Source organism: Sphaerodactylus townsendi, linkage group LG07 (assembly GCF_021028975.2).
Source record: "Sphaerodactylus townsendi isolate TG3544 linkage group LG07, MPM_Stown_v2.3, whole genome shotgun sequence".
In the NCBI taxonomy this organism is placed as follows: Eukaryota; Metazoa; Chordata; class Lepidosauria; order Squamata; family Sphaerodactylidae; genus Sphaerodactylus; species Sphaerodactylus townsendi.
The window spans coordinates 1,331,934-1,357,059 of NC_059431.1; the positions used below are offsets into that span (position 1 = coordinate 1,331,934).

The 25,126-nt window shown below is 52.0% G+C and overlaps 2 protein-coding genes across 2 annotated transcripts; one reads left to right on the forward strand and one right to left on the reverse strand.

The window, feature by feature from the left end:
• Positions 1-211: 211 nt before the first annotated feature.
• On the reverse strand, positions 212-8,419 carry SIGMAR1 (sigma non-opioid intracellular receptor 1). Its single transcript, XM_048502529.1, has 4 exons — positions 8,132-8,419; positions 4,894-5,094; positions 700-792; positions 212-619 (listed from the first exon to the last, which is right to left on the reverse strand). Exons 1-4 carry the CDS (start codon positions 8,295-8,297, stop codon positions 393-395), a joined length of 687 nt encoding a protein of 228 aa, XP_048358486.1. The 5' UTR covers positions 8,298-8,419; the 3' UTR covers positions 212-392.
• Positions 8,420-8,617: 198 nt separating this feature from the next.
• Positions 8,618-17,323, forward strand: GALT (galactose-1-phosphate uridylyltransferase). Its single transcript, XM_048503288.1, has 6 exons — positions 8,618-8,817; positions 10,007-10,176; positions 10,553-10,628; positions 13,873-13,921; positions 14,853-14,982; positions 17,108-17,323. Exons 1-6 carry the CDS (start codon positions 8,775-8,777, stop codon positions 17,321-17,323), a joined length of 684 nt encoding a protein of 227 aa, XP_048359245.1. The 5' UTR covers positions 8,618-8,774.
• Positions 17,324-25,126: the final 7,803 nt, after the last annotated feature.

Sequence of the window (25,126 nt, forward strand, 5' to 3'; positions counted from 1 at the left end):
GCTGGAAAAACCAGAGGCCACGCACGTCACAGAGTTTGCTGGGTTGCCTCTTTATGCGCCCAGAGTGTGGAAATGCATACCAGCCTGGTCTCTCTTTCTAAGACAGCCTGTTTCTACATCTCCCAGGAACACCCGCTAAGTCCCTTGCAGGGCACAGTAAAGGCTACTGTCGAAACAGAGGTTGTCTGTTCAAAGAAATACACAGGAAACGTTCAGATACTGAAATAGCATTCTGGGAATATATATCGCTGCCCCCTTCAGTTTGTGGGCCTCCCGGCCTTCTGTAGGAGAGAGTGTGGGAATCGCACCAGGCCCCCTGAGACAGAACACAGCCAATGGGAGTCAGGGAGCGAGGAGCCCTTTCCATGCCAAAGGGTCAGGGAGGGAAGAACTTAATGCGCTGCGTCGCTGAAGTAGGCACTGGCCTCCAGAAGCATCCCCTTGACATAGACCCGCATGGTGTAGAAGAGCGTCAGGAAATCCTGAGTGCTGAAGATGGTGTCGGCGAGGGCGAAGCCGAGCGTGGAGGGGATGAAGCCCCGGCCGTACTCCAGCATCCACGTGCCGGCGCTCCACTGCACGGCCGTGGCTTCCCCAGAGTGGTGGACGATGGTGTCTCCTGCACAGACAAGAAGAGGGCGCTCAGTGACTCACGTGAGCTGTTTCAGACCTCCCCCCTGCAAGGACCGAGTGGATTACCTGGGTAGAAGATCTCGCTTTTAGTCGTTCCTTCCTTCCACCTCCGGAAAGTGCCAGAGATGATGGTGTCGTGAATGTCGGCCCAGTAGCGACCTGCAAAGAAGGGGATTAAGTCAAGGTGCCGGTAGAGTAAATCTGTACAGCAAAGTTAAGTTTGCAGGGAGGGGCCACGGCTCTGTGACAGAGCGTCTGCTTAACCTGCAGAAGGCCCCAGTTTCAATCCCTGACAACTCCAGTTAAAAGGATCAGTCAGAAGGTGATGAGCTGGTCAGAGTAGATCAGGGGTCTGCATCCTGCTGTTCTCCAGATGTTCATGGACTACAAATCCCATCAGCCCCTGCCAGCATGGCCAATTGGCCATGGGATTTGTAGTCCATGAACATCTGGAGAACTGCAGGATGCAGATCCCTGTAGTAGATAATACTGCAGTGGACTAATTCAGTATAAGACAGCCAGCGTGGTATAGTGGTCAAGAGCAGTTGCACTCTGATCTGGACAACCGGGTTTGATTCCCCACTGTCACTTGAGCTGTGGAGGCTTATCTGATAAGAACATAAGAAAGAACATAAGAACGAGCCTGCTGGATCAGACCAGAGTCCATCTAGTCCAGCACTCTGCTACTCGCAGTGGCCCACCAGGTGCCTTTGGGAGCTCACATGCAGGAGGTGAAAGCAATGGCCTGCTGCTGCTGCTGCTGCTCCTGAGCACCTGGTCTGCTAAGGCATTTGCAATCTGAGATCAAGGAGGATCAAGATTGGTAGCCATAGATTGACTTCTCCTCCATAAATCTGTCCAAGCCCCTTTTATCCAGGCTAGTGGCCATCACCACCTCCTGTGGCAGCATATTCCAAACACCAATCACACGTTATGTGAAGAAGTGTTTCCTTTGATTAGTCCTAATTCTTCCCCCCAGCATTTTCAATGGATGCCCCCTGGTTCTAATATTGTGAGAAAGAGAGAAAAATTTCTCTCTGTCAACATTTTCTACCCCATGCATAATTGTATAGACTTCAATCCTATCCCCCCTCAGACGTCTCCTCTCCAAACTAATGAACCAAATTAGCTTGTGCATTCCAACACATTCCTGCTGGGTGACCTTGGGCCAGTCATATTCTCTCAGAACTCTCTCAGCCCCACCTACCTCACTAGGTGACTGTTGTGGGGAGAGCAAGGGAAAATGAGTTCGTAAGCCCCTTCGAGTGGGGAGATCTGATGTGCAAAGATTACTGCTTCCCTTCCCTTTTGCTCACATGGTGCGTGCATGACCTTGAAACAGCAAGGGAATCTAAGCATGGCTGGCTGACACACACAGCTGAGCAGGAAAGTTCTGCCGCCAACCTCTGTCCTTGGATCCAAACAGCTACATTTCTTGGCTGTCACTAAAAAAAGTCCGCATTGCAGCGAGATGAATCCAAGATGTGTTCTCAACTCAAAATATTGAGTCTTTGTTGACTGGAATAAATCCTAGGCTACTATATGGGCTTCTACATGTTTAGAATTTACCGTATATACTCAAGTATCAGCCGACTTTTCAGCACATTTTTATGCTGAATAAACCCCCCACGGCTTATACTCGAGTATATACAGTAGTTCCAAGATGGTGGCCAGAGATGGGGCTGCTGTGGGGATCTGGTAAGCATGTTGCTGCTTTTTTTCTAACTCACCAGAGAGCCGTAAAAACAAGCTGAAGGACAGCCTGCACAGCATTACAACTAGGTTGTGTGCTTGTGTGTTTTCGGAGCTCTCTCAGCCCCACCCACCTCACAGGGTGTTTGTTGTGAGGCGGGAAGGGCAAGGAAATTGTAAGCCCCTTTGAGTCTCCTGCAGGAGAGAAAGGGGGGATATAAATCCAAACTCTTCTTCTTCTTCTTAAAAGAAACTCTCCTAAGGGTTATTGGTGTGTTGCATTCTAAGAACATAAGAACATAAGAACTAGCCTGCTGGATCAGACCAGAGTCCATCTAGTCCAGCATTCTGCTACTCACAGTGGCCCACCAGGTGCCTTTGGGAGCTCACATGCTGGAGGTGAAAGCAATGGCCTTCTGCTGCTGCTGCTGCTCCTGAGCACCTGGTCTGCTAAGGCATTTGCAATCTGAGATCAAGGAGATCAAGATTGGTAGCCATAAATTGACTTCTCCTCCATAAATCTGTCCAAGCCCTTTTTAAAGCTATCCAGGTTAGTGGCCATCACCACCTCCTGTGGCAGCATATTCCAAACACTCAATCAGCACGCTATGAAGAAGTATTAGCGCCTTTTATTAGTCCTAACTCTTCCCCCCAGCATTTTCAATGAATGCCCCCTGGTTCTAGTATTGTGAGAAAGAGAGAAACATTTCTCTCTGTCAACATTTTCTACCCCATGCATAATTGTATAGACTTCAATCCTATCCCCCCTCAGACGTCTCCTCTCCAAACTAAAGAGTCCCAAACGCTGCAGCCTCTCCTCATAAGGAAGGTGCTCCAATCCTTCAATCATCCTTGTTGCCCTTCTCTGCACTCTTTCTATCTCTTCGATATCCTTTTTGAGATGTGGTGACCAGAACTGAACACAGTACTCTAAGTGCGGTCGCACCACTGCTTTATATAAGGGCATGACAATCCTTGCAGTTTTGTTATCAACTCCTTTCCTAATTATCCCCAGCATAGAGTTTGCCTTTTTCACAGCTGCCATGCATTGAGTTGACATTCCCATGGAACTATCAACTAAGACGCCCAAATCCCTTTCCTGGTCTGTGACTGATAGCGCTGACCCCTGTAGCGTGTATGTGAAGTTTGGATTTTTTGCCCCTATGTGCATCACTTTGCATTTAGCTACATTGAACTGCATTTGCCATTTCTTAGCCCACTCACCTAATTTATCAAGGTCCGCTTGAGGAACAAGGTCTGGTGAGGAACTTTTGTCAAAATTCTAGATGAATACAATTCTTCCTACAGTAATTTACTGCCAAATACTGATGTTGCTGAAGACAAAGACTTTCTTTGGAGCAAAGTTTAGGCTGGCGTGGCTATGAATCCCAGAATTATTCTACATTTGGAGGAAAACAGTGGTTCATTTGTGTTCCTAGAGTGCTGGAAAGCTGCTCATCCCTAATGCAAACTCTGCTAAGCTATCTCATCTTGCTCCCAAATCTTCTGTTTTTAGTTGCTACTGAGTCAAGTTCAAAGGCTTATACTCGAGTCAATAGGTTTCCCAGTTTTTTTCTGGTAAAATTAGGTGCCTCAGCTTATATTCGGGTCGGCTTATACTCGAGTATATACAGTACATAATTTTGCATGTGTCTACCCAACTGGAAAAATGGTTTGATACGCTGAGATGTGATAAGAGATGAAAGCAGAGGTGGGATACGGCAGGTTCTCACCAGTTCCCGAGAGTGGGTTACTATTTATTTGCGTGTGCCGAGAGGGGGTTACTAATTGGGTCCGCTTTTCCATCTCCACGCCCTCGCCTCCCTGAGAGGCATATTGCCTTTAAAAGTAAAGGTTCCACATAGCAATTGCAACTAATAATGTAACTTCCTGAACTGGGTTAATCCCTTTCAGGTACTGCAATTCATGGATTCTCAGCCTTTCGTACCTTTTATCTCACCAGTCTCTATCAAAGAACCTGTGTGTTTCACCATTGCCGTGTTCAGATTTGTGAGTTGGGGCATTTTCTATAATGTGATGATGATTTAGAAATGACCTGGTGCAAAAAATTTTTGGGGGGTCGTGGTGGGGTGGCTGCCCATGGGGGGGCATCCAACTCAGGTTTTGCCCAGGGCTCAGGTTTGCCTAGGTACGCCTCTGCCCCCTTTGCTGAGGGGGGGCTGGCGAGGGAACCTGTTACTAAAATTTTTGGATCCCACCACTGGATGAAAGGCTGCTTTAATGTAGATACCCACTAGCATCTGTGAACAGTTGCTGCATTCAGGTAACCTTCCTAAGCGGCTGTTGCTCTCTGTTGCTGTCTGCAAAGGCTAATATCAGCCTTCCAGATGTACCAAAGAAAACCCATTTCTGGGAATCCTCTAAAGATGCCAGCCACAGACGCAGGCGAAACGTCAGGAGAAAATGCTACTAGAACACAGACATACAGCCCGGAAACCACGCAACACCCCAGTGATTCCGGCCGTGAAAGCCTTCGACAATACAAAAGCCATTTCCCTCCCTACACCAATCCCAGGTTGGCTCCCTGCCCGGTTCCTTCTGGCTTACCTGAATGACCCACAGTATCAACAGCTGTGCCAAAGAGCAGCACGTACTCTGAGAGGGAGGCATGCAAGAGGCACATGGAACCCATCCAGCCCCCAGCGTTGACGAACACCCACTGCAGGTCCTCATCTGGCAATATGTGCCCTGGATGCTTCTTACGCAACTCCACAATGATCTTGGAGAAGGCCAGCTCGTGATCCAGGCCTGTAGGAGGAAACAGAGCATAACCATCTTTCCAGTACAAGAAATGGCAAGAATTATTTGACAGCTGACGAAACACAGATGGGGGTGGGGTGCAGGGGAGAGGGTACAGAACAGTGATGGGGAACCTATGGCACGGGTGCCAGAGGTGGCACTCGGAGCCCTCTCTGTGGGCACGTGCGCACAGAGTTCATCATGTGGGGGGTGGAAAATCGCCCCCACCACACACACACATCTAGGCTGGCCTGGACCACTGAACACAATGTGTGTGCACCACGGTGAGCAGGGAGAACTCAGCTGGCGGGCCTGGTGCCTGTGCTCCGGGTGGCTGCTGCCCGGGGGTGGGGGGTGCAGAGGAGGCAGAGATGCTAGAGAGGCACAGAGCGGTGTGCACGGGACTTGCTGGAGGCTTGAGCAGACTGGCCCCTGCTTGAGCGAGTGGGGCAGAGGAAGAGGGACCTAACCAGTTTTTTCTAAACTAAAACCTCTGCATTCAGGTTAAATTGCCGGGTTGGCCCTTTGTGATAAATAAGTGGGGTTTGGGTTGAATTTGGGCACTCCGTCTCAAAAAGGTTCGCCATCACTGCTATAGAAGTAAAGTTACACATTGCACCGCAGACACTAGGAAGACAGGCACGGAGTCTATCAGCACTATTCAGATAATACGGGCAGATGCACAATTTCCAACCTCAGCGTGCGACAGACAACTACTGTAAAACACAACCCTCCAGACTCTCCTGCTAAATTCAAAATAAAACTACAGAAATCGCCCATAGGGGATAATGGCAACTACGCTTGCCCATAGGGGATAATGCACATCATGCTTGCCCATAGGGGATAATGGAAACTATGCTTGTCCATAGGGGATAATGGCAACTACGCTTGCCCATAGGGGATAATGCACATCATGCTTGCCCATAGGGGATAATGGAAACTATGCTTGTCCATAGGGGATAATGGAAACCACGCTCGCCCATAGGGGATAATGCACATCATGCTTGCCCATAGGGGATAATGGAAACTACGCTTGCCCATAGGGGATAATGGAAACTACGCTTGCCCATAGGGGATAATGGAAACTATGCTTGTCCATAGGGGATAATGGAAACTATGCTTGTCCATAGGGGATAATGGAAACTACGCTTGCCCATAGGGGATAATGGCAACTACGCTTGCCCATAGGGGATAATGGAAACTACGCTTGCCCATAGGGGATAATGGAAACTACGCTTGCCCATAGGGGATAATGGAAACTACGCTTGCCCATAGGGGATAATGGAAACTATGCTTGCCCATAGGGGATAATGGAAACTACGCTTGCCCATAGGGGATAATGGAAACTACGCTTGCCCATAGGGGATAATGGAAACTATGCTTGTCCATAGGGGATAATGGAAACCACGCTCGCCCATAGGGGATAATGCACATCATGCTTGCCCATAGGGGATAATGGAAACTACGCTTGCCCATAGGGGATAATGGAAACTACGCTTGCCCATAGGGGATAATGGAAACTACGCTTGCCCATAGGGGATAATGGCAACTACGCTTGCCCATAGGGGATAATGCACATCATGCTTGCCCATAGGGGATAATGGAAACTACGCTTGCCCATAGGGGATAATGGAAACTACGCTTGCCCATAGGGGATAATGGAAACTATGCTTGTCCATAGGGGATAATGGAAACCACGCTCGCCCATAGGGGATAATGCACATCATGCTTGCCCATAGGGGATAATGGAAACTACGCTTGCCCATAGGGGATAATGGAAACTATGCTTGCCCATAGGGGATAATGCACATCATGCTTGCCCATAGGGGATAATGGAAACTACGCTTGCCCATAGGGGATAATGGAAACTACGCTTGTCCATAGGGGATAATGGAAACTATGCTTGTCCATAGGGGATAATGGAAACCACGCTCGCCCATAGGGGATAATGCACATCATGCTTGCCCATAGGGGATAATGGAAACTACGCTTGCCCATAAGGGATAATGGAAACTACGCTTGCCCATAGGGGATAATGGAAACTATGCTTGCCCATAGGGGAAAATGGAAACTACGCTTGCCCATAGGGGATAATGGAAACTACGCTTGCCCATAGGGGATAATGGAAACTACGCTTGCCCATAGGGGATAATGGAAACTACGCTTGCCCATAGGGGATAATGGAAACTACGCTTGCCCATAGGGGATAATGGAAACTATGCTTGTCCATAGGGGATAATGGAAACCACGCTCGCCCATAGGGGATAATGCACATCATGCTTGCCCATAGGGGATAATGGAAACTACGCTTGCCCATAGGGGATAATGGAAACTACGCTTGCCCATAGGGGATAATGGAAACTACGCTTGCCCATAGGGGATAATGGAAACCACGCTTGCCCATAGGGGATAATGGAAACTACGCTTGCCCATAGGGGATAATGGAAACTACGCTTGCCCATAGGAAATAACGGAAGGCACAATTGCTCATAGGGAATAATGCAAACTATCCTTGCCCACAGGGCGTAGTGCAAGGCCTGCTTGCTGATAGGGAATAATGCAAACTACAGCAGCCCATGGTAGGGAATAATGGAAGGCCTGCTGAGAGTTCCAGGGCCCTCGAGCAAGGCAGATGACTTTCGCCCCAAATCCACCCCACTAATCTGCAGTGGCCCTCTTCCGTTATTCCTCGTGGGCAAGGGCGCATGCTCCAGGGGCAACCATGCGTCATCTAGGGGCCACTGCCGTGCTTAGTTTGAGTACACCCCCCCGCCCACCGTCAATCATGTCTTCCACTCCCCCCCCCGCACTAACACACAGTAAGCAACATGACCCCCCTACGACAGCGCCGACAAGTCGGTCTGGACATCTCAGTCACAACAGCCCTGCGAGGTAGGCCAGAGGGCCAGCTACTGACAGACGCCCGCTCCCCCCCGCCCCGGAAGCTCCGCAGCGCCGTTCCCGAGCCCGGCAGAGGGGCGCGCTTCCGGGCCCTTCCCCTCGGGTAGACTGCTCCTGCGCAGGGAGGCTCGCCCGGGGCACGAACCCGCGTGGTGCTTGCCAAGCCGGGCGATCTCTTCGGGGTCGAACTCGAAGCGCCGGCTGGAGGACGCCCAGCTGCGCAGCGCCTGGATCAGCAGCGCCGCGGCCGCCACCGCCAGCCCCACCCGCAGGCCTCGCCCGGCCCAGCTGGGCCCCGACAGCCACCGCATCGCCGCGCCTCTCGCCACGGGAGCCCACCGGGAGCCCGCAGACGCGACGGGGCGGCGAGCACCGCCTTCACCCAGGCCAGCCAATGGGAAGCGCGCTCCGCGGCCCGCGGCCTCCCAAAAGAGCCAATGGCAGCTCGCCCCGCCCCGCGCAAGGACAGCCGCAGCCAATCCTAGCCCTTGCTGCTCTGCGTCCCTCACGGGGCCGCGGTCCCTCTCCTGCAACCTGCGCCAATCGCAGAGCGCGGCTTCGACCCCTCCCCCGGGCCAATGAGCAGCGTCACGTGACGTAGGTCTACGCCTCCCTTCGCGCATCGCGTCCCGGACTCGGCGACCAACCGATGGCGGGGAAAGGGGCGGGGCGTGTCACGTGATTGGCCGAAGCTTGAGGAACGTCGTCGGGGTCATGGAGCAGAGGGCGGGGAGAGGGGAGGCGCGTGTCACGTGATTGGCCGAAGCTTGAGGAACGTCGTCGGGGTCATGGAGGCGGCGGCCGCCGCGGGGGAGAAGTTCCATCCGAACGGTAACCAAGGGGACGGGAAGCTGGGGCCTGGCCTATAGGGGCGCAGCCCGTCCCTGGTTGCTGGGGCAGGGCGGGCCTGTTGCTACGGCGATACCCGATCGGGGTAACGGAGCGGGACTTGCTCCTGTTGTCATTTGACGGGCGTGGCCTGCCGGGCAAGGGGCGGGACTTGTCAAGCGAGAGGCGGGGCTATGGATTAAGGAAGTCCTAGTCGTGAAGGGGGTGTGGCTTGTCATGCGAGAGGCGGGACTGGGTGGTAGCCGAGAGTCAGTGAAGTGCCAATTGCAAGGAGGTGTGGCCTGCCAAGCAAGGGGGCTGGGGTTACCTGTTGGCCAAGGTGGTGGTCATGGCCTGCCAATCAAAGGGAGGAGGAGGCCTTAGTCACTAAGGGGTGTGGTTTGTCAAGCAAGAGGCAGGCCCTAGTGGCAGCTGAGGGTCTGGGAGGTGCTAGTTGTTGAGAGACCCTGGCTTAGTCATGAAGGGGGTGTGGCTTGTCAGACGAGAGGCGGGGCTATGTGGTAGCTGAGGGTCAATGGGGTGCTAGTTGTTGAGAGACCCTGGCTTAGTCATGAAGGGGGTGTGGCTTGTCAAACGAGAGGCGGGGCTATGTGGTAGCTGAGGGTCAATGGGGTGCTAGTTGTTGAGAGACCCTGGCTTAGTCATGAAGGGGGTGTGGCTTGTCAGACGAGAGGCGGGGCTATGTGGTAGCTGAGGGTCAATGGGGTGCTAGTTGTTAAGAGACCCTGGCTTAGTCATGAAGGGGGTGTGGCTTGTCAAACGAGAGGCGGGGCTATGTGATAGCTGAGGGTCAATGGGGTGCTAGTTGTTAAGAGACCCAGGCTTAGTCATGAAGGGGGTGTGGCTTGTCAAACGAGAGGCGGGGCTATGTGATAGCTGAGGGTCAATGGGGTGCTAGTTGTTAAGAGACCCTGGCTTAGTCATGAAGGGGGTGTGGCTTGTCAAACGAGAGGCGGGGCTATGTGGTAGCTGAGGGTCAATGAGGTGCTAGTTGTTAAGAGACCCTGGCTTAGTCATGAAGGGGGTGTGGCTTGTCAGACGAGAGGCGGGGCTATGCGGTAGCCCAGGGTCAGTGAGGTGCTAGTTGCTAGGGGGTGTGGCTTGCCAAGCAAGGGTTGGGTTTTGTCGTCACTTGGGGGCTGACTCCCTTTCCTTCTCCCCCATTGCCCAGAGCACCAGCACATCCGCTACAACCCGCTACGGAATGACTGGGTCTTGGTCTCCGCCCACCGCATGCGGCGCCCGTGGCAGGGGCAAGTGGAGAAGCCCCCCCAAGAGGACGTGCCGCGCTGTGACCTGGCCAATTCGCTGTGCCCCGGGGCTAAGCGGGCCAACGGAGAGGTACCTGCTGCGTACCCGGGGAGACGTTACAGTGTATGGATTGTATGCCCTGCACTGGGACAGGCTGTCTGTGCAGATTTGAATTTAGGGCTTCCACATCTTAGGCCGGCAGTTGGTGTAATGGGAGTTCGATTAATCCCATGAGTCGGACTCCCTGCTCCGTTAGTGCTCAGTTAGTTCTCATGGAGAAACATCAGGAGCAAAAACGGCCAGACTGAGGTCACACAGCCCACTGATTCTGGCTGTGAAAGCCTTCAATGATTCCTTGGAGGGGGTTCATTTTTTTCTCATCTCTGAATAGTCTGAATATCCGTTTGAACGAAGGGAAGGCCTGGAGGACCAAGTTATAGTTTTGACTTTGCTCTGTTCCACGCAGGTGAATCCGGAATATGAAAGCACGTTTGTCTTTGACAATGATTTCCCTGCATTGCAGCCAGATGCCCCTATGCCTGGTAAGAATTCACCCAGCCCTTTTGTTTTTATTTATTAATTCTCAATAAAAATACTTACCATATAAAAGAACAACAACAACAGGAAAGAGAAAGAAAAAAAATACAGTCAGTATCCATTCCAACCTCCATCTCCATTCCAGAAAAAATTATCTTCTATACCAGTGATGGCAAACCTTTTCGAGACCGAGTGCCCAAACTGCAACCCAAAACCCACTTATTTATCACAAAGTGCCAACATGGCAATTTAACCTGAATACTGAGGTTTTAGTATAGAAAAAACGGTTGGCTCCAAGGCACGCATTACTCGGAAGTAAGCTTGGTGGTAGTCAGTGGCTTTGCTTTGAAGCAACTGTGCAACACTTCGAACGGGTGAACCCGCCCCTAGGAGGGTTTACTCAGAAGCAAACCTCATTGCCAGCAACCGAGCTTATTCCCAGGAAAAGGTTCACGCTTTCGTTCTTCCCATAAAAATCAGTAGGGTTTAACAGCACTTAACAGGGTTACCTACACTGCTTCCCCAAAACTAGGTCTTAGGTTTAATGCTAAAAATCTCCCTGAAATAATTACACCATTATCACATGACGAACTCTGTGCACGTGTGCCCACAGAGAGGGCTCTGAGTGCCACCTCTGGCACCCGTGCCATAGGTTTGCCACCACTGTTCTATACCATCTTTCTAATATATGTCATTACAATATGTCAAGCCCCGGTTCTATGGACCAACTCAGACTCTGTCACTTTTAGTTTAGAAGTCTTTATCGATAGACAGTGGTTGGCCAGAGAGTTCTGAGAACTGTTTCGAGTGACCCACATATATCAAACCCCCTTTGCCTTTCCCCCCTCCCAATTCCACACCTCCATCCAACACTACCCAGAGCTCTACAGAAAGGAATGCAGGACCGGCTCAGGTCAGGAACACAGAGATAAAGTCCCAGCAGGCACAGCTACTTCGTTACACTAGTCCATAGGTGTCAAACTCACGGCCCTCCAGATGTTATGGACTACAGTTCCCATCATCCTCTGGCAGTATCATGCTGGCAGGGGATGATGGGAACTGTAGTCCATAAAATCTGGAGGGCTGCGAGTTTGACACCTGCGCACTAGTCAAAAGCGAAAGTCACTTTCCCTCACCACCCGTCTCCCCCGTCCCTTGGGGCAGTCCTGATGGATGCCAGCCTCCAGCCCGACCCAATAACATGTTTCTATCCTATACAAAATGAGAAATACAGAAAGGAACCAAAAAAAGCTAAACTAATATCATATCCTCTAGAATCAGTTTTCCCTCTCGGTCTGAGCTTCATGGAACCATTTGGGGAACGAGGTTTGCCCCTTTCAGAGAGATTCTTCTCGTTCTCAGCAGGGAAAAATGGGAGGCCCCAGGACTGATGGGTCACCGCTAGAGTAGACTCTCTTCCTAGCAGGACTTTTCTGTCTTTGCAAACTGTCCAGGAGCATTTAAGCAAGTGCAGTTTGATGAACCCACTCTGTACCAGTTCACATACACGTTCATACTTGACACCTATATATTTTGTTCTGGCTTTTAAGTTCTCGGTTTCAGCTAAATGGATGGCTGTCTGCGAGTCTTCTAACAGTGGTATTGGTTGTTGGACATTTTCACCTAGTTCTGTCAACAACGCCTTTAGCCACAACAGTTCATTACATGTTTCAGATATGGCACAGAATTCGGCCTCAGCAGTTGACAGACTGACTGAGGTCTGCCTATGGGAGTTCCAGGCAACTGGAACGTTGGCATAAGTCACCACAAAACCAGTGCATGACTTATGATTCTCCCCATCAGCAAATGAGCTGTCAGTTACAGCACACAGTTTGTTGCTTTGTTGATCTGCTTTGATCAGCAACCCACGATCAGCAGTGCCATTGAGGTAACGTATCACGCGAGTCAAACCTATCCAGTCATGTTGTGTTGGCGTAGCAGCATGACGGCTTAAGATGCTTACAGCAAATGCCAGGTCTGGGCGCGACCAGTTTGAGATATGGATCAAACTTCCTAACAGTGGTCGGTATAGCTCTGGATTGTCACACAGTTCTGTAGTAGAAGCTTTACAGTCATGGGAGTTACAGCAGTTTTCCTACGTTCTAAATCAGCCTTTTTGACTATAGCTTCAATCTTTTTCTGCTGACTCATGAAGAAGCTTTGTTGATTGACTTTTCTGATGTCAATGCCGAGGTAGTGGGTTATCTCACCTAGGTCTTTTACTACAAAGGTTTCACTTAGCTGTTTCACTTAGCTTGTTGGGACAGCAAAGGTGATAACCGTACTTAGGATCGAGGGCTGAAACTTTTTAGCAATGTTGAAGTTGTGTTCTTTTATTGAAAGCTGGGAGCAGGACAGAAGGAAGTACCCAGACCTTGATGGATTTTTTTTTTGAGGGGGAGAATGGAGTCTCCTCCTTTGGAGGTTTTTAAAGAGAGGCTGGATGGCCATCTGTCAGGAGTGTTTTGAATGTGTGTTCCTGCATTGTGGGCGGGCTGGACTTGATGGACCTTGGAGTCTCTTCCAACTCTATGATTCTATGACTGCACCCATCACGTCCTTCCTTCCCTCCCGCTATAAATGGAGATCAAGTAAAGCGGGTGGCTAGTTTTAAATTTCTGGGCATCATGATTAAAGAGGACTTGACCTGGGGCGCACAGACTGCCGCGGTGGTGAAGAAGGCCCAGCAAAGACTGTACTATCTGAGACTTCTAAGGAAACAACAACTGAATGGAAAACTCCTGGTGTCCTTTTACCGCTGTGCTATAGAGAGTGTCTTAACCTACTGTGTATGATTCTCCAGTTGCCCAGTGGCAGATAGGAAGGCGCTCCAAAGGGTGATCACTCCTGCACAGAGGATTATCTGCTGCCCTCTCCCCTCCTTGGAAGAACTCTATAATTCCCGAAGCCTAAAGAAAGCCCAAAATATCCTGAGAGACCCGTTTCATCCAGCACACTCTCTTTTTGAACTGTGACCATCCGGCAGACGATGCAGGTCTATCAAAACTAGGACAAAGAGGCTTAGAGACAGCTTCTACTCTAGAGCTGTGGCTATGCTGAACTCCGCGGCTTCGTGTTGATGTGTTTGGGGCTGTGTAGGGATGGGTGGAGGAAGGGGAAAGTGAGGGTGGGGTATGAGTCTGAAATTGTGGGCATCGAGGAATGCTGCTGTAAATTTCATTGTGTGTGCACAATGACAATAAAATGCTTATACTTATGCTTCTCACTGGGTTTCCTCTCCTTCCCCAGATGCTGACGACCACCCTTTGTTCCGTGCGGCGTCGGCGCGAGGCGTGTGGTAAGTCTAGCCTTGCACCCTAAAGTTCTTGGGGCAAACGCTGACCCATGTGACTGTCCCCGGGCCTTCGGAGCACCCCGACGAGCTTGAGTTTCACAGCGTATAATGATGCCAACCATGTCTAGCTAATTAAAGCAGGCTGCAAGGATACATTCTGCGTCAGACAAGCTTGTACATTTAATTGGTTCCTTTAGTTGGAAGGGGCCGGTCAGACCATCTAGTCCAACCCCAAGGCTCAAGGAGCAGCAGTGGCGTAGGAGGTTAAGAGCTCGTGTATCTAATCTGGAGGAACCGGGTTTGATTCCCAGCTCTGCCGCCTGAGCTGTGGAGGCTTATCTGGGGAATTCAGACTAGCTTGTATACTCCCACACACGCCAGCTGGGTGACCTTGGGCTAGTCACAGCTTCTCGGAGCTCTCTCAGCCCCACCTATCTCACAGGGTGTTTGTTGTGAGGGGGGAAGGGCAAGGAGATTGTCAGCCCCTTTGAGTCTCCTTACAGGAGAGAAAGGGGGGATATAAATCCAAACTCCTCCTCCTCCTCCTCCTCCTCCTCCTCCTCTTCTTCTTCTTGTTCTTCTTCTTCTTGTTCTTCTTCTTCTTCTTGTTCTTCTTCTTCTTCTTCTTCTTCTTCTTCTTCTTCTTCTTCTTCTTCTTCTTCTTCTTCTTCTTCTTCTTCACTTTCTCTTTTCTGCTTTGGATCGTAATGGCTAATGTCCTGAGGGTTATTTTGTGTTTTGTTTCGTTTGCTACCATCTTATAACTATCTAGGATTGTTTGTTAGCCATGATGTGGAGCCAGTGATGTCATCTGGGCATGTTAATCTGGGGCAGGACTACTGGATCTGTGGAGACACTGAAGGGGGTGCTGGGATCGCCATGGTTACTCCAGTACATTGATCCTCCTTCCCTCCCCTGGTTTCTTCCCTCCCAGCAAAGTCATGTGCTTCCACCCCTGGTCAGACCTCACTCTGCCCCTTATGTCACACGCCGAGATCCGAACTGTGATTGACAAGTGGACGGAGATTGCCGTGGAGTTGGGAGCCTCCTACCCTTGGGTCCAGGTTAGTACCTTCGGGACCGCATTACCCCATATGTCCCGGTCCGACCTCTGCGCTCGGCAGAGTGCCAATTTACTGGAAGTCCCTGGCCCCTCAATGACGCGGTTGGCCTCTACTCGGACCAGGGCCTTTACGGCTCTGCCCCAGCCTGGTGGAACACTCTCCCTCCAGCTGTCCGGGCCCTGCGGGACCTTGGAGAATTCCGCAGGGCCTGTAAGACCGAGTTGTTCCACTGGGCCTTTGGTGAGACCAGCCGCTGAGGGTGCCCCCTGCTCCTTCTTTCTGCCCCTATGGGTCCCTCACACTATCGGGACCCATTATATATATATTTCTGGGGAGGGTTCAAGCAAAGGTTTTGTGGGATGCTGTATTAGGAATTAACTGCTGTTTTAATTGTATTTATGGTGAAATTTTTTTGTGACAATTTTATGTATGATGCTTTTATGTTGTGCACCGCCCTGAGCCCTTCGGGGACAGGGCGGTATATTAAATTAAACAAATAATAATAACAATAATAACAACAATAACCATAACAACAACAACAACAACACAGAAAATGAAGAAGCAAAAATACTCTGGGACTTTAGAATACAGACAGACAGACACCTGGCACACAACACCCCAGACATAACAGTGGTAGAGAAGAAACATGTTTGGATCATAGATGTTGCTGTGCCAGTTGACAGCAGGGTAGAGGACAAAGAGCTGGAAAAGATCACAAAATACAAGGACCTACAAATTGAAGTTGAACGATTGTGGCAAAAAAGAACAACAGTAATCCCACTAGTAGTCGGTGCTCTAGGAGGAATCCCAAGAAATCTTGAAAAACATCTGGAAAGCCTAAACTTGGACAGAACATCAGTCCACATGCTGCAGAAAGCAGCACTTCTAGGAACTGCACATATTCTACGCAAATACCTCTAATATCCTAGGTCCTTGGGAAGGACTCGATATTCAGAGATGAATTCCAGACACTTGTGCTGTGTTGTTATGTATATAATAATAATAATAATAATAATAATAATAATAATAATAATAATAATAATAATAATAATAATAATAATAATAGTGCCTGAGATCCGTTTCCTGGTCAGATGGGGAAGAGAGCTCTCAGCTTCCAGAAGAGGCAGCCTTGCAGGGCAGAGAGAAGGGATCTTTTTGTCGTATTCGTCGACCTCTTCCCAGTAACCAGATTGAGGGTTGCTGAAATCAGGTTTATTGGACCAGAGGATGAGCTGGTACACTCCGAAGGGTTTTCATTGAATCTCACGTACACATACAAAATAAGAGTCTGTGCCCCCCCAGCTAAGCACCCCCTCCCCGAAAGGTCTTTCCCCAAGCACAAAGAAGTAAGGGCTATTCTGCAGTGGAATTCACTGCCTCGGAGTGTGGTGGAGTCTCCTTTTTTGGAGGTTTTTAAGGAGGAAGAAGAAGAAGAGTTTGGATTTATATCCCCCCTTTCTCTCCTGTAAGGAGACTCAAAGGGGCTTACAATCTCCTTGCCCTTCCCCCCTCACAACAAACACCCTGTGAGGTGGGTGGGGCTGAGAGAGCTCCGAGAAGCTGTGACTAGCCCAAGGTCACCCAGCTGGCGTGTGTGGGAGCGCACAGGCTAATCTGAATTCCCCAGAAAAGCCTCCACATCTCAGGCAGCAGAGCTGGGAATCAAACCCGGTTACTCCAGATTAGATACACACGCTCTTAACCTCCTACGCCACTGCTGCTTTATATCCTCCCCTTTCTCTCCTGCAGGAGACTCAAAGGGGCTGACAATCTCCTTGCCCTTCCCCCCTCACAGCAAACACCCTGTGAGGTGGGTGGGGCTGAGAGAGCTCCGAGAAGCTGTGACTCGCCCAAGGTCACCCAGCTGGCGTGTGTGGGAGTGCCCAGGCTAATCTGAATTCCCCAGATAAGTCTCCACAACTCAAGTGGCAGAGCGGGGAATCAAACCCGGTTTCTCCAGATCAGAGTGCACCTGCTCTTAGCAACTGCTCTTAGCCACTACGCCACTGCTTCTCCCAGGCTGGGTGGCCATCTGTCAGGAGTGCTTTGATTGTGTGTTCTTGCATTGCAGGGGGTTGGACTTGATGGCCCTGGGGGTCTCTTCCAACTCTGTGATTCCCAAAAGCACAACAGCCTGATTCTCCGGCTGCAAAGCTCTCTCCGAGGTCAGAACCCTGATGAGGAGCAGGTGCTGTGTGGCTGGGCTGAGACCATCCGTCACTGCTACTCTACCATCCGTCACTGCTACAAAGCACACACGAGGGCAAGGGGGCGTTTGGTGCCACAGCCTCCCCTGAATGGTGATGCTCATATGCAAGGGGGCGGGGGCTTAAGAACATAAGAACAAGCCAGCTGGATCAGACCAGAGTCCATCTAGTCCAGCTCTCTGCTACTTGCAGTGGCCCACCAGGTGCCTTTGGGAGCTCACATGTTGCTCGAATGAAAGACCGTAATTGTGTCCAACGATCGTGTCTCCAGCCTTTTTTTTGTTCATCGCCTGTCATCTGTGACAATCTGCTCCTGTGTCTTTGCCACAATTGTGCTGAGTATTTTATGTATTTAAAATGGCGCCTCCCCACTCAAAGCATCTGAGGCCCCGCTCGGCTCGCCCGAGCATGAAAAGACGGCAACTCCACAGCGAAAATCAAATGGCACCAATAAAACAGGAAATAAAACTGCAAAGCGGCGGATAAAAGCCAAGCGAGCCGGGGTGCGGATTAATTAAAAGCCATTTGGATGGAAAAGCCTTTGCCTGCCAAAACAGAAAATAGCTCGAGAAGGCGCCAGGCTCGGAGGACAGGGGCCAGTGCTGCAGATGGTTTGGAAGGGCGTATCCAAGTCCTGCCTTCCCACTTACCTTTTCTGCAGGTGGAGGTACCTGCTGGGACTCCTGCATTTTCTTCGTGTCCTCTGAAGACGTGCCAAAGGACTGTGCACCTTGGCTTTAGATTTCACTTCAGCTACAGATCATCCACACACTTCCTATGGGGACACTTTTCGCAACTGCGTCTGGATTCATGCCCACTAGCACCTTAGAGATCAGCAAGAATTTCAGGTATATTCTGATATTCTTGTTGGGTTCTAAGGTGCTCTTGGACTCAAATTGAACTGTTCCATTGCAGATTAATATGGGTGCCCTCTGAAACCGCCTCTCCAGCAAGACTGATCAAAGAGCGGCTGCACTAAAGCCCTGTTCTTAGAATCATAGGGACCCCAAGGGCCATCCAGTCCAACCCCCTGCCATGCAGGAACACACAGACAAAGCACTCCTGACAGATGGCCATCCAGCCTCTCTTCAAAAACCTCCAAAGAAGGAGACTCCACCACTCTCCGAGGCAGTGAATTCCACTGTCGAACAGCCCTGACAGTCAGAAAGTTCTTCCTTTTCTTTCACCTTGAACCCATCACTCCTGGTCCGAGTCTCTGGAGCCTCAGAAAACAAGCTTTCTCCCTCACCACCATGACATCCCTTCAAATATCTAAACTTGGCTATCATGTCACCTCTTAACCTTCTCTTCACCAAACTCAGTTGCGGGGTGGTGGTGGGGTGGTGGTTATCGCCATCTGTCCGATATGGTTCCTATTATAGTCTTACTGGTTATTGTTCTTGGGTTTTAATGTTGCTTTAAATTATTAAATTTTTTTTTTTTGTATGATTTTATGTTGTTCACCGCCCTGAGCCCTCCGGGGATAGTGTAAGGAATTCCATAGAAGCAGAAATAAAAGGCTCTTTGGTGTAAAAGACCGTTTATTCAGACATCTTAGAAAGCTCATGTACACGCAGTGGCAGGAATAAGATCCCCCGCCAAAAACACAGGTTATAACTCTGTCCATCCCATCCCCCCTCCCGGATTCCCATGGGAATGGAGGTCTCCTCTCCCTCGCAGAGATAAGGTCTCCGCCGGAGAAGCTGGCCCATCGCCCGGGCTGTGGAATGTAGTCAAGGCCAGGCGGCTGCCCCTCTCATCAACAACATTGAATCCTTTACACTCTGCCTCCCTTAAAAAAGACCCCTCCCCCCCAGGTTTGTGCGGAAAGGCGCGGTGGAAAGCAGAAATAAGGGTGGGGGCGTCAATATTTTCGGAATAAACCCATTGATTATACCCAGAGGAATACCCCACCCAAGAGACTAAATATTGTAAGCGTTTGCGATTAAAGCGAGAGTCCAGGATGGCGTCAATTTCGTAATGCTTGTGGCCATCAATAATAGTCGGTGGGGGCCTCTCCGGCGGGTTGTGCCAGGCATCGGAAACGGGAGCCTCCTTGAGTAAACTGGAATGGAAGACAGGATGAATGTTACTAAGAGAGTTAGGCAAATCCAAACGGGCAGTGACATCATTAATCACTTTAGTAATCTGAAAAGGTCCCACGAATCTTTTGCCTAGTTTAGAAAATTTATGCACGTCTCTGAGATTTTTGGTAGACAAATACACCCAGGCACCCACACGCAGAGGGAAATCCGAGCGGTGCTTATCCGCTTGCCGTTTTTGGGAGTCTTTAGCCTGTTGTAAGGCAGTCTGGACCGTTTTCCACCCCTCGGCCAGAGATGAAATCCATTGTTGAAACTCTGGAGGATCCAATGCTTCCGCAGGTAGTTGCGGCAACGGCGGGAAGGAGCGACCGGACACAATTTCGAAGGGGTTTTTTTTTGTACTGCTATGAACCGCATTGTTATAGGCGTACTCTGCAAACGGAATTAGCTCGCACCAATTGTCTTGGTGGTAGTTGGTGTAACAACGTAAATACTGCTCTAGGGTTCTGTTCGTTCTCTCCGACTCACCGTCACTTTGAACGTGGTAGGGGGCGGCAACCGCCGGGGCGGCCCCTAACAACCCTAGAAAAGCTTTCCAGAACTTTGAAATGAATTGGGGGCCGCGGTCGGAGACCACCTTAACGGGGGCGGAGTGCAGACGGTAAACATGCTGAATGAACAGACGCGCTAACTTAGGAGCGGAGGGGATGGAAGCACATGGAATAAAATGGGCTTGTTTAGAAAATAAGTCCACCACCACCCACAAGACCGTGTTGCCATGACTTTCTGGCAAATCTGTAATAAAATCCATGGAGATGACTTCCCAGGGGCGGGAGGCCACCGGGAGAGGTTTCAACAGACCATGGGGCTTTCCCGGAACGGTCTTGGCTTCTGCACAAACAGAGCAACCTTTAATATACGTCTCAATGTCCTTGCGCATCGCGCGCCACCAGAATTGACGGCGGGCCAAATGCAGAGTTTTTAGAAAGCCAAAATGTCCAGCCGAGCGGGCATCATGGCAGGCCTCGAGAACCTGCTTGCGGAGGGGGGGAGGCACGTACCAACAATCCCCCCGCCGCCAAACGCCATTCTCCAAACGCAATTGGGAGTCGCCTTCCTCCGCCGGAGGCTCGCGTAGCCCCGCCTCCTCAAGTTCCCGTAGGAAAGGAGAGACCAGGCTGGGAATGGGCGGAGAAGGAGGAGTGTATGTCTGAGATCGGGTGACAGCCAGCCCCAATTGGGAGGGGGAGAGAACAGTGCGCGGAATGTCCCGTAAGCTGGCTCCACCCCCCTCCCCGGGTAGGCGCAAGAGCGCATCAGCCAGTTTATTGGTTTTTCCGGGGAAAAAATGGACCGTGAAAGAGAAGCGAGAAAAGAAATCGGCCCAACGAAGTTGCTTTGCGGACATCTTGAGGGGGGTGGAGAGGGCGGCCAAGTTCTTGTGATCCGACCAAACTTGAAAGGGGTGTTTAGCCCCCTCCAGCCAGTGGCGCCAAGTGGAGAGTGCTACTTTAATGGCCGCAGTCTCTTTATCCCCTACAGTCCAGTTGAGCTCAGCACCGGAGAATTTCTTTGATAAATAAGCACACGGAACCAGCCTATCATCTTTATTTCTCTGCAACAGGGCTGCCCCAAGCGCTTTGTCCGAGGCATCCACGTGAACCACAAACGGGAGATCTGGGTCAGGGTGCTTCAGGATAGGTTCGGTGGTAAAAGCAGACTTTAAAAGCTGAAAGGCTGTCTGACATTCTTTGGACCAGGAAAGGGGGGCCCCGGGTTTGGCGGACAGTGGATCTTTACCCTTAGTGCGTAAGAGGTCTGTGAGAGGGAGAGTCAGTTCAACGAATTGGGGTATAAAGTCACGATAGAAATTAGCAAAACCTAAAAAAGATTGGAGTTCTTTACGGTTGGTAGGGGCAGGCCATTGGAGGACCGCATCAATTTTAGCAGGATCCATTTTTAGGCCCTCGGGCGAGATCCGGTAACCCAAATAGTCAATAGAGGTTTGGTGGAAACAGCACTTGGAAAGTTTGGCAAAGAGGGAGTTGTTGAGCAAGCGTTTCAATACTTCCCGAACCAATGCTTCATGCTCCTCCATGGTTTGTGAATAAATTAAAACGTCATCTAAGTACACCACTACTCCCTTGTACAATAAATCATGGAGAACTTCGTTGATAAGGGCCATAAAAGCTCCGGGGGCCCCACTTAACCCGAATGGCATTATTAAGTATTCAAACTGTCCAAACTTTGTGTTAAATGCAGTCAAGTGTTCATAGCCTTCAGCAATTCTGACCCTGTAGTAAGCTTCTCTCAAGTCCAACTTAGTAAAGATGCGTCCTTTGCCCAATGCGTCTAAAAGGTCCTTGATCAAAGGCAAAGGGTATTTATTGGACAGGGAGACTGCATTGAGACCTCGGTAATCTGTGCAGAGCCGTAAAGACCCATCTTTCTTTTTTACAAACAAAACAGGAGCAGCATGCATGTGTTTGGTGGCCCGCCGTATGAACCCGCGAGCGAGGTTCTTGTCTAAGAAGGCACGAAGTTCCTTCTCCTCATTGGGACTCATGCGGTAGATTCTACCTTTGGGCAGTTGCGCCCCTGGCTGTATTACGATTTTGCAGTCAGTGTCTCTATGGGGTGGCAACTGATCGCATTCTTGCTCCTGAAATACTCTGGCTAGATCTTGGTACGCCGGTGGGATGCCGGTAGAATCGGGAGCAATCGCTGATGAAGCCAGGGGGGGGGGGTGTCAGGAGAAGTAGAGTTTTCCCCCCAATTCATGTGTTCCCCGCAGGGAGGGTCAGTGAATTCCAAGATCCTTTCTTTCCAAAGGAATTTTGGTTCATGCAACAACAACCATGGCATGCCCAGAACTATGGAGTGTTTGGCCACTGGCGCCAGAATAAAACTAATTTTCTCCCAATGGTCGGCGCAGCGGAGGAGAACCGGTTGCGTTTTGAACTGGGCCGGTCCTTCGCTCCCGAGAGGACTGCCGTCCATTTGGGTGAATGGTATGGGCTTAGCCAGGGGGACTTGGTCTAGACCTAGCTCCTCCGCCACCTGGGGCCGCATTAAGCAATGGGAGCAGCCAGAATCCACAAGGGCTGAGGCTATAATACGAGTATGCTTAGCGGGGTTGGCCAGAAACGCTTGGATTGTAATGGGAGCGCTGCCTTCACTCACCGCGTCTGGAGTCGAACCCATGTCCATGGGGGCTGAAGAAAGGCAAACAGCTGCTTCCCCCTCCTCCGGGTCGCCTTCGATGGCTGCCTTAGACGAGCCCGTTGGGGGCGGCCCTGATTTGCGTGGTGGCTTGGCAGATGGGGTGCGCGCGGCCGGAGCGGTTGGCTTCTGTTTTTTCGGGCAGTTGGCGGCTAGATGAACTGGACCTCCGCAGTAAAGACACAATCCCAGTCGGCGGCGGCGCTCGGAGGTGGTCTCGGTAGGGGCGGCTGGGCTTGGCTTGGTGGACGCAGTGGCAGGCTTCGGGCGTGGGCGGCCTCCGGCACGAGCGTACTCTAAGCGAGACGCCACCTGGGATCCCAATTCAATCCAATCAGCAATAGTGCGGGGGACCCAAATTAAAAACACCGTTTCACGCAGCTTGCCGTCGACAGCATCCGAGAAGTATTCGCATTTCATGCGCTCAGGCCACTCAGGAGGGAGTCGAGCAGCCGCCGCACGAAATTCACGGGCAAATTCTGCAAACGAGCGGTTGCCTTGCTGAATAGTTTTGATGGTGCGGATAGCTTCATTTTCCGCACCCGGATCTTGGAAGCGAGCCCTTAAGGCTTGGAGGAATGCGGGTACCGTGCGAGTATCTTCATCTTGCAGGTTCAAAAGAGTCACAAACCAGTCGGCTGCTGCCCCATCCAAGACTGAGCCGATGTCCCGTATTTTTTCGCGCTCAGACCGGTATAAATCGTCATAGTCCTCCATGTGGGCATCGAGTTGCAAGATGAAGTAGGGAAGTTTGGAAGCGGTCCCATCGAAACGGGCAGGTATTGGAGGTCTGTAGTAACCCCTCTCCACGGCCCTTGGCGCCCGCAGGGGCGGCGGTTGCGCAGGCGGTTGCGCAGGTTGAGCGGGTTGAGGCAGCGGTTGCGCAGGGGGGGCCGGAATCGGTGGAGGTATCAACGCCGGTGCCGCTGGTGTTCCGGTGGGAGCCGGTCCTTGGAAGGTGGCTGGACCCAGCAGCGTCGCCCCTCTGGCGCCGGCTGTACCCGTGACAGCGTAGACTCCAGCTTGGGTTGTCCTGGTCTGCTGCTTCTTCAGTTCCCTCTCCAAGGCAGCCAGCTCTCTCTCCTTACGAGCCAATGCATCCTGGTGCGCATGCAAAGCTGCTTTCTCCCGTTCCAATTTAGCCAGTTCGTCCCGTTGAACAGCTGCAGTAAGTTCACTTTGTGTACGCAAGGCCTGAACACTTTCGTGTTGACGCTGTAAGTCCAGTTTGGAGTGTTCCAGGACTTTATCATGGACTGATAGATTCTGCGCATATTGCCGTTGGAGCGCATCTTTGGCACGGTCCAATTCGAGTTGGACTTCTTTGCGCTGCTGCTCCCGGTCTCTCTGCAGGTTTTCACGCTCTTGCTGCAGCTGTTCCCGTTCCTCTTCCCATAGCTGGCGTTCACGGGCCCATGCTTCTTGGGCATCTCGCAGTCGGCCCACTTCCTCATCCCAGCTCTCTTTCGATGGGAGAGGGAACAGATCCGGCTGGGAGTGCAGGCTTTCTCCGGACTCCTCGTCGTCTGGACGCGAGACATCATACCCACCGGTGGCTCCACGGGGCATCTCAGGTGCAGTAGCTGGCCCGGGATCAGGGGGGTCCGATTGGAAGACGGTACGGATACCCCTCCCAATCCCTGGTATAGTCCCAGTGTCACTGGTGGTCTTCGGACGGGCCCCAGTGCTATGCCACGGTGGTTCTTTGGGAGCATCACCAAAATACGAGTCCAGGAATCGTTCAATGGACTCCTGGGTTGCCGCATGAAAGGTGGTCAGGCCCGTCTCCTCCGTGACAGGTTGCATCTGAGATTTGTAATCCATACGAAAACGGGTAGATATCCGATCCACAGGCGCTCGATCCATAGACAGCGCCCCAAACGACTCATGTAAGTCCCCATGGTCGTCTTCACGTCCCTCGTTCCAACGGAGTAAAGGAAGACTCGTGCTGATACGAGGACGGGAAAGAGTCACCAGCGAGACCCGTTCTCCCGCCGGTTCCTCCAGATCCAGAAGGGAAAGGTCGGAGCCCTCTTTGGGGGCTACCGCACCTTCCACAGAAACATCCAACCTCTCCATGCCGAGACACCAGAGGTCCACTGCACTAGGAATATAGATGAATTAGGTTTCCTGCCACAATGTAAGGAATTCCATAGAAGCAGAAATAAAAGGCTCTTTGGTGTAAACCCCCCACCCCCCCCCCCCCCCACCCCCCCCCCCCCCCACCCCCCCCCCCCCCCACCCCCCCCCCCCCCCACCCCCCCCCCCCCCCACCCCCCCCCCCCCCCACCCCCCCCCCCCCCCACCCCCCCCCCCCCCCACCCCCCCCCCCCCCCACCCCCCCCCCCCCCCACCCCCCCCCCCCCCCACCCCCCCCCCCCCCCACCCCCCCCCCCCCCCACCCCCCCCCCCCCCCACCCCCCCCCCCCCCCACCCCCCCCCCCCCCCACCCCCCCCCCCCCCCACCCCCCCCCCCCCCCACCCCCCCCCCCCCCCACCCCCCCCCCCCCCCACCCCCCCCCCCCCCCACCCCCCCCCCCCCCCACCCCCCCCCCCCCCCACCCCCCCCCCCCCCCACCCCCCCCCCCCCCCACCCCCCCCCCCCCCCACCCCCCCCCCCCCCCACCCCCCCCCCCCCCCACCCCCCCCCCCCCCCACCCCCCCCCCCCC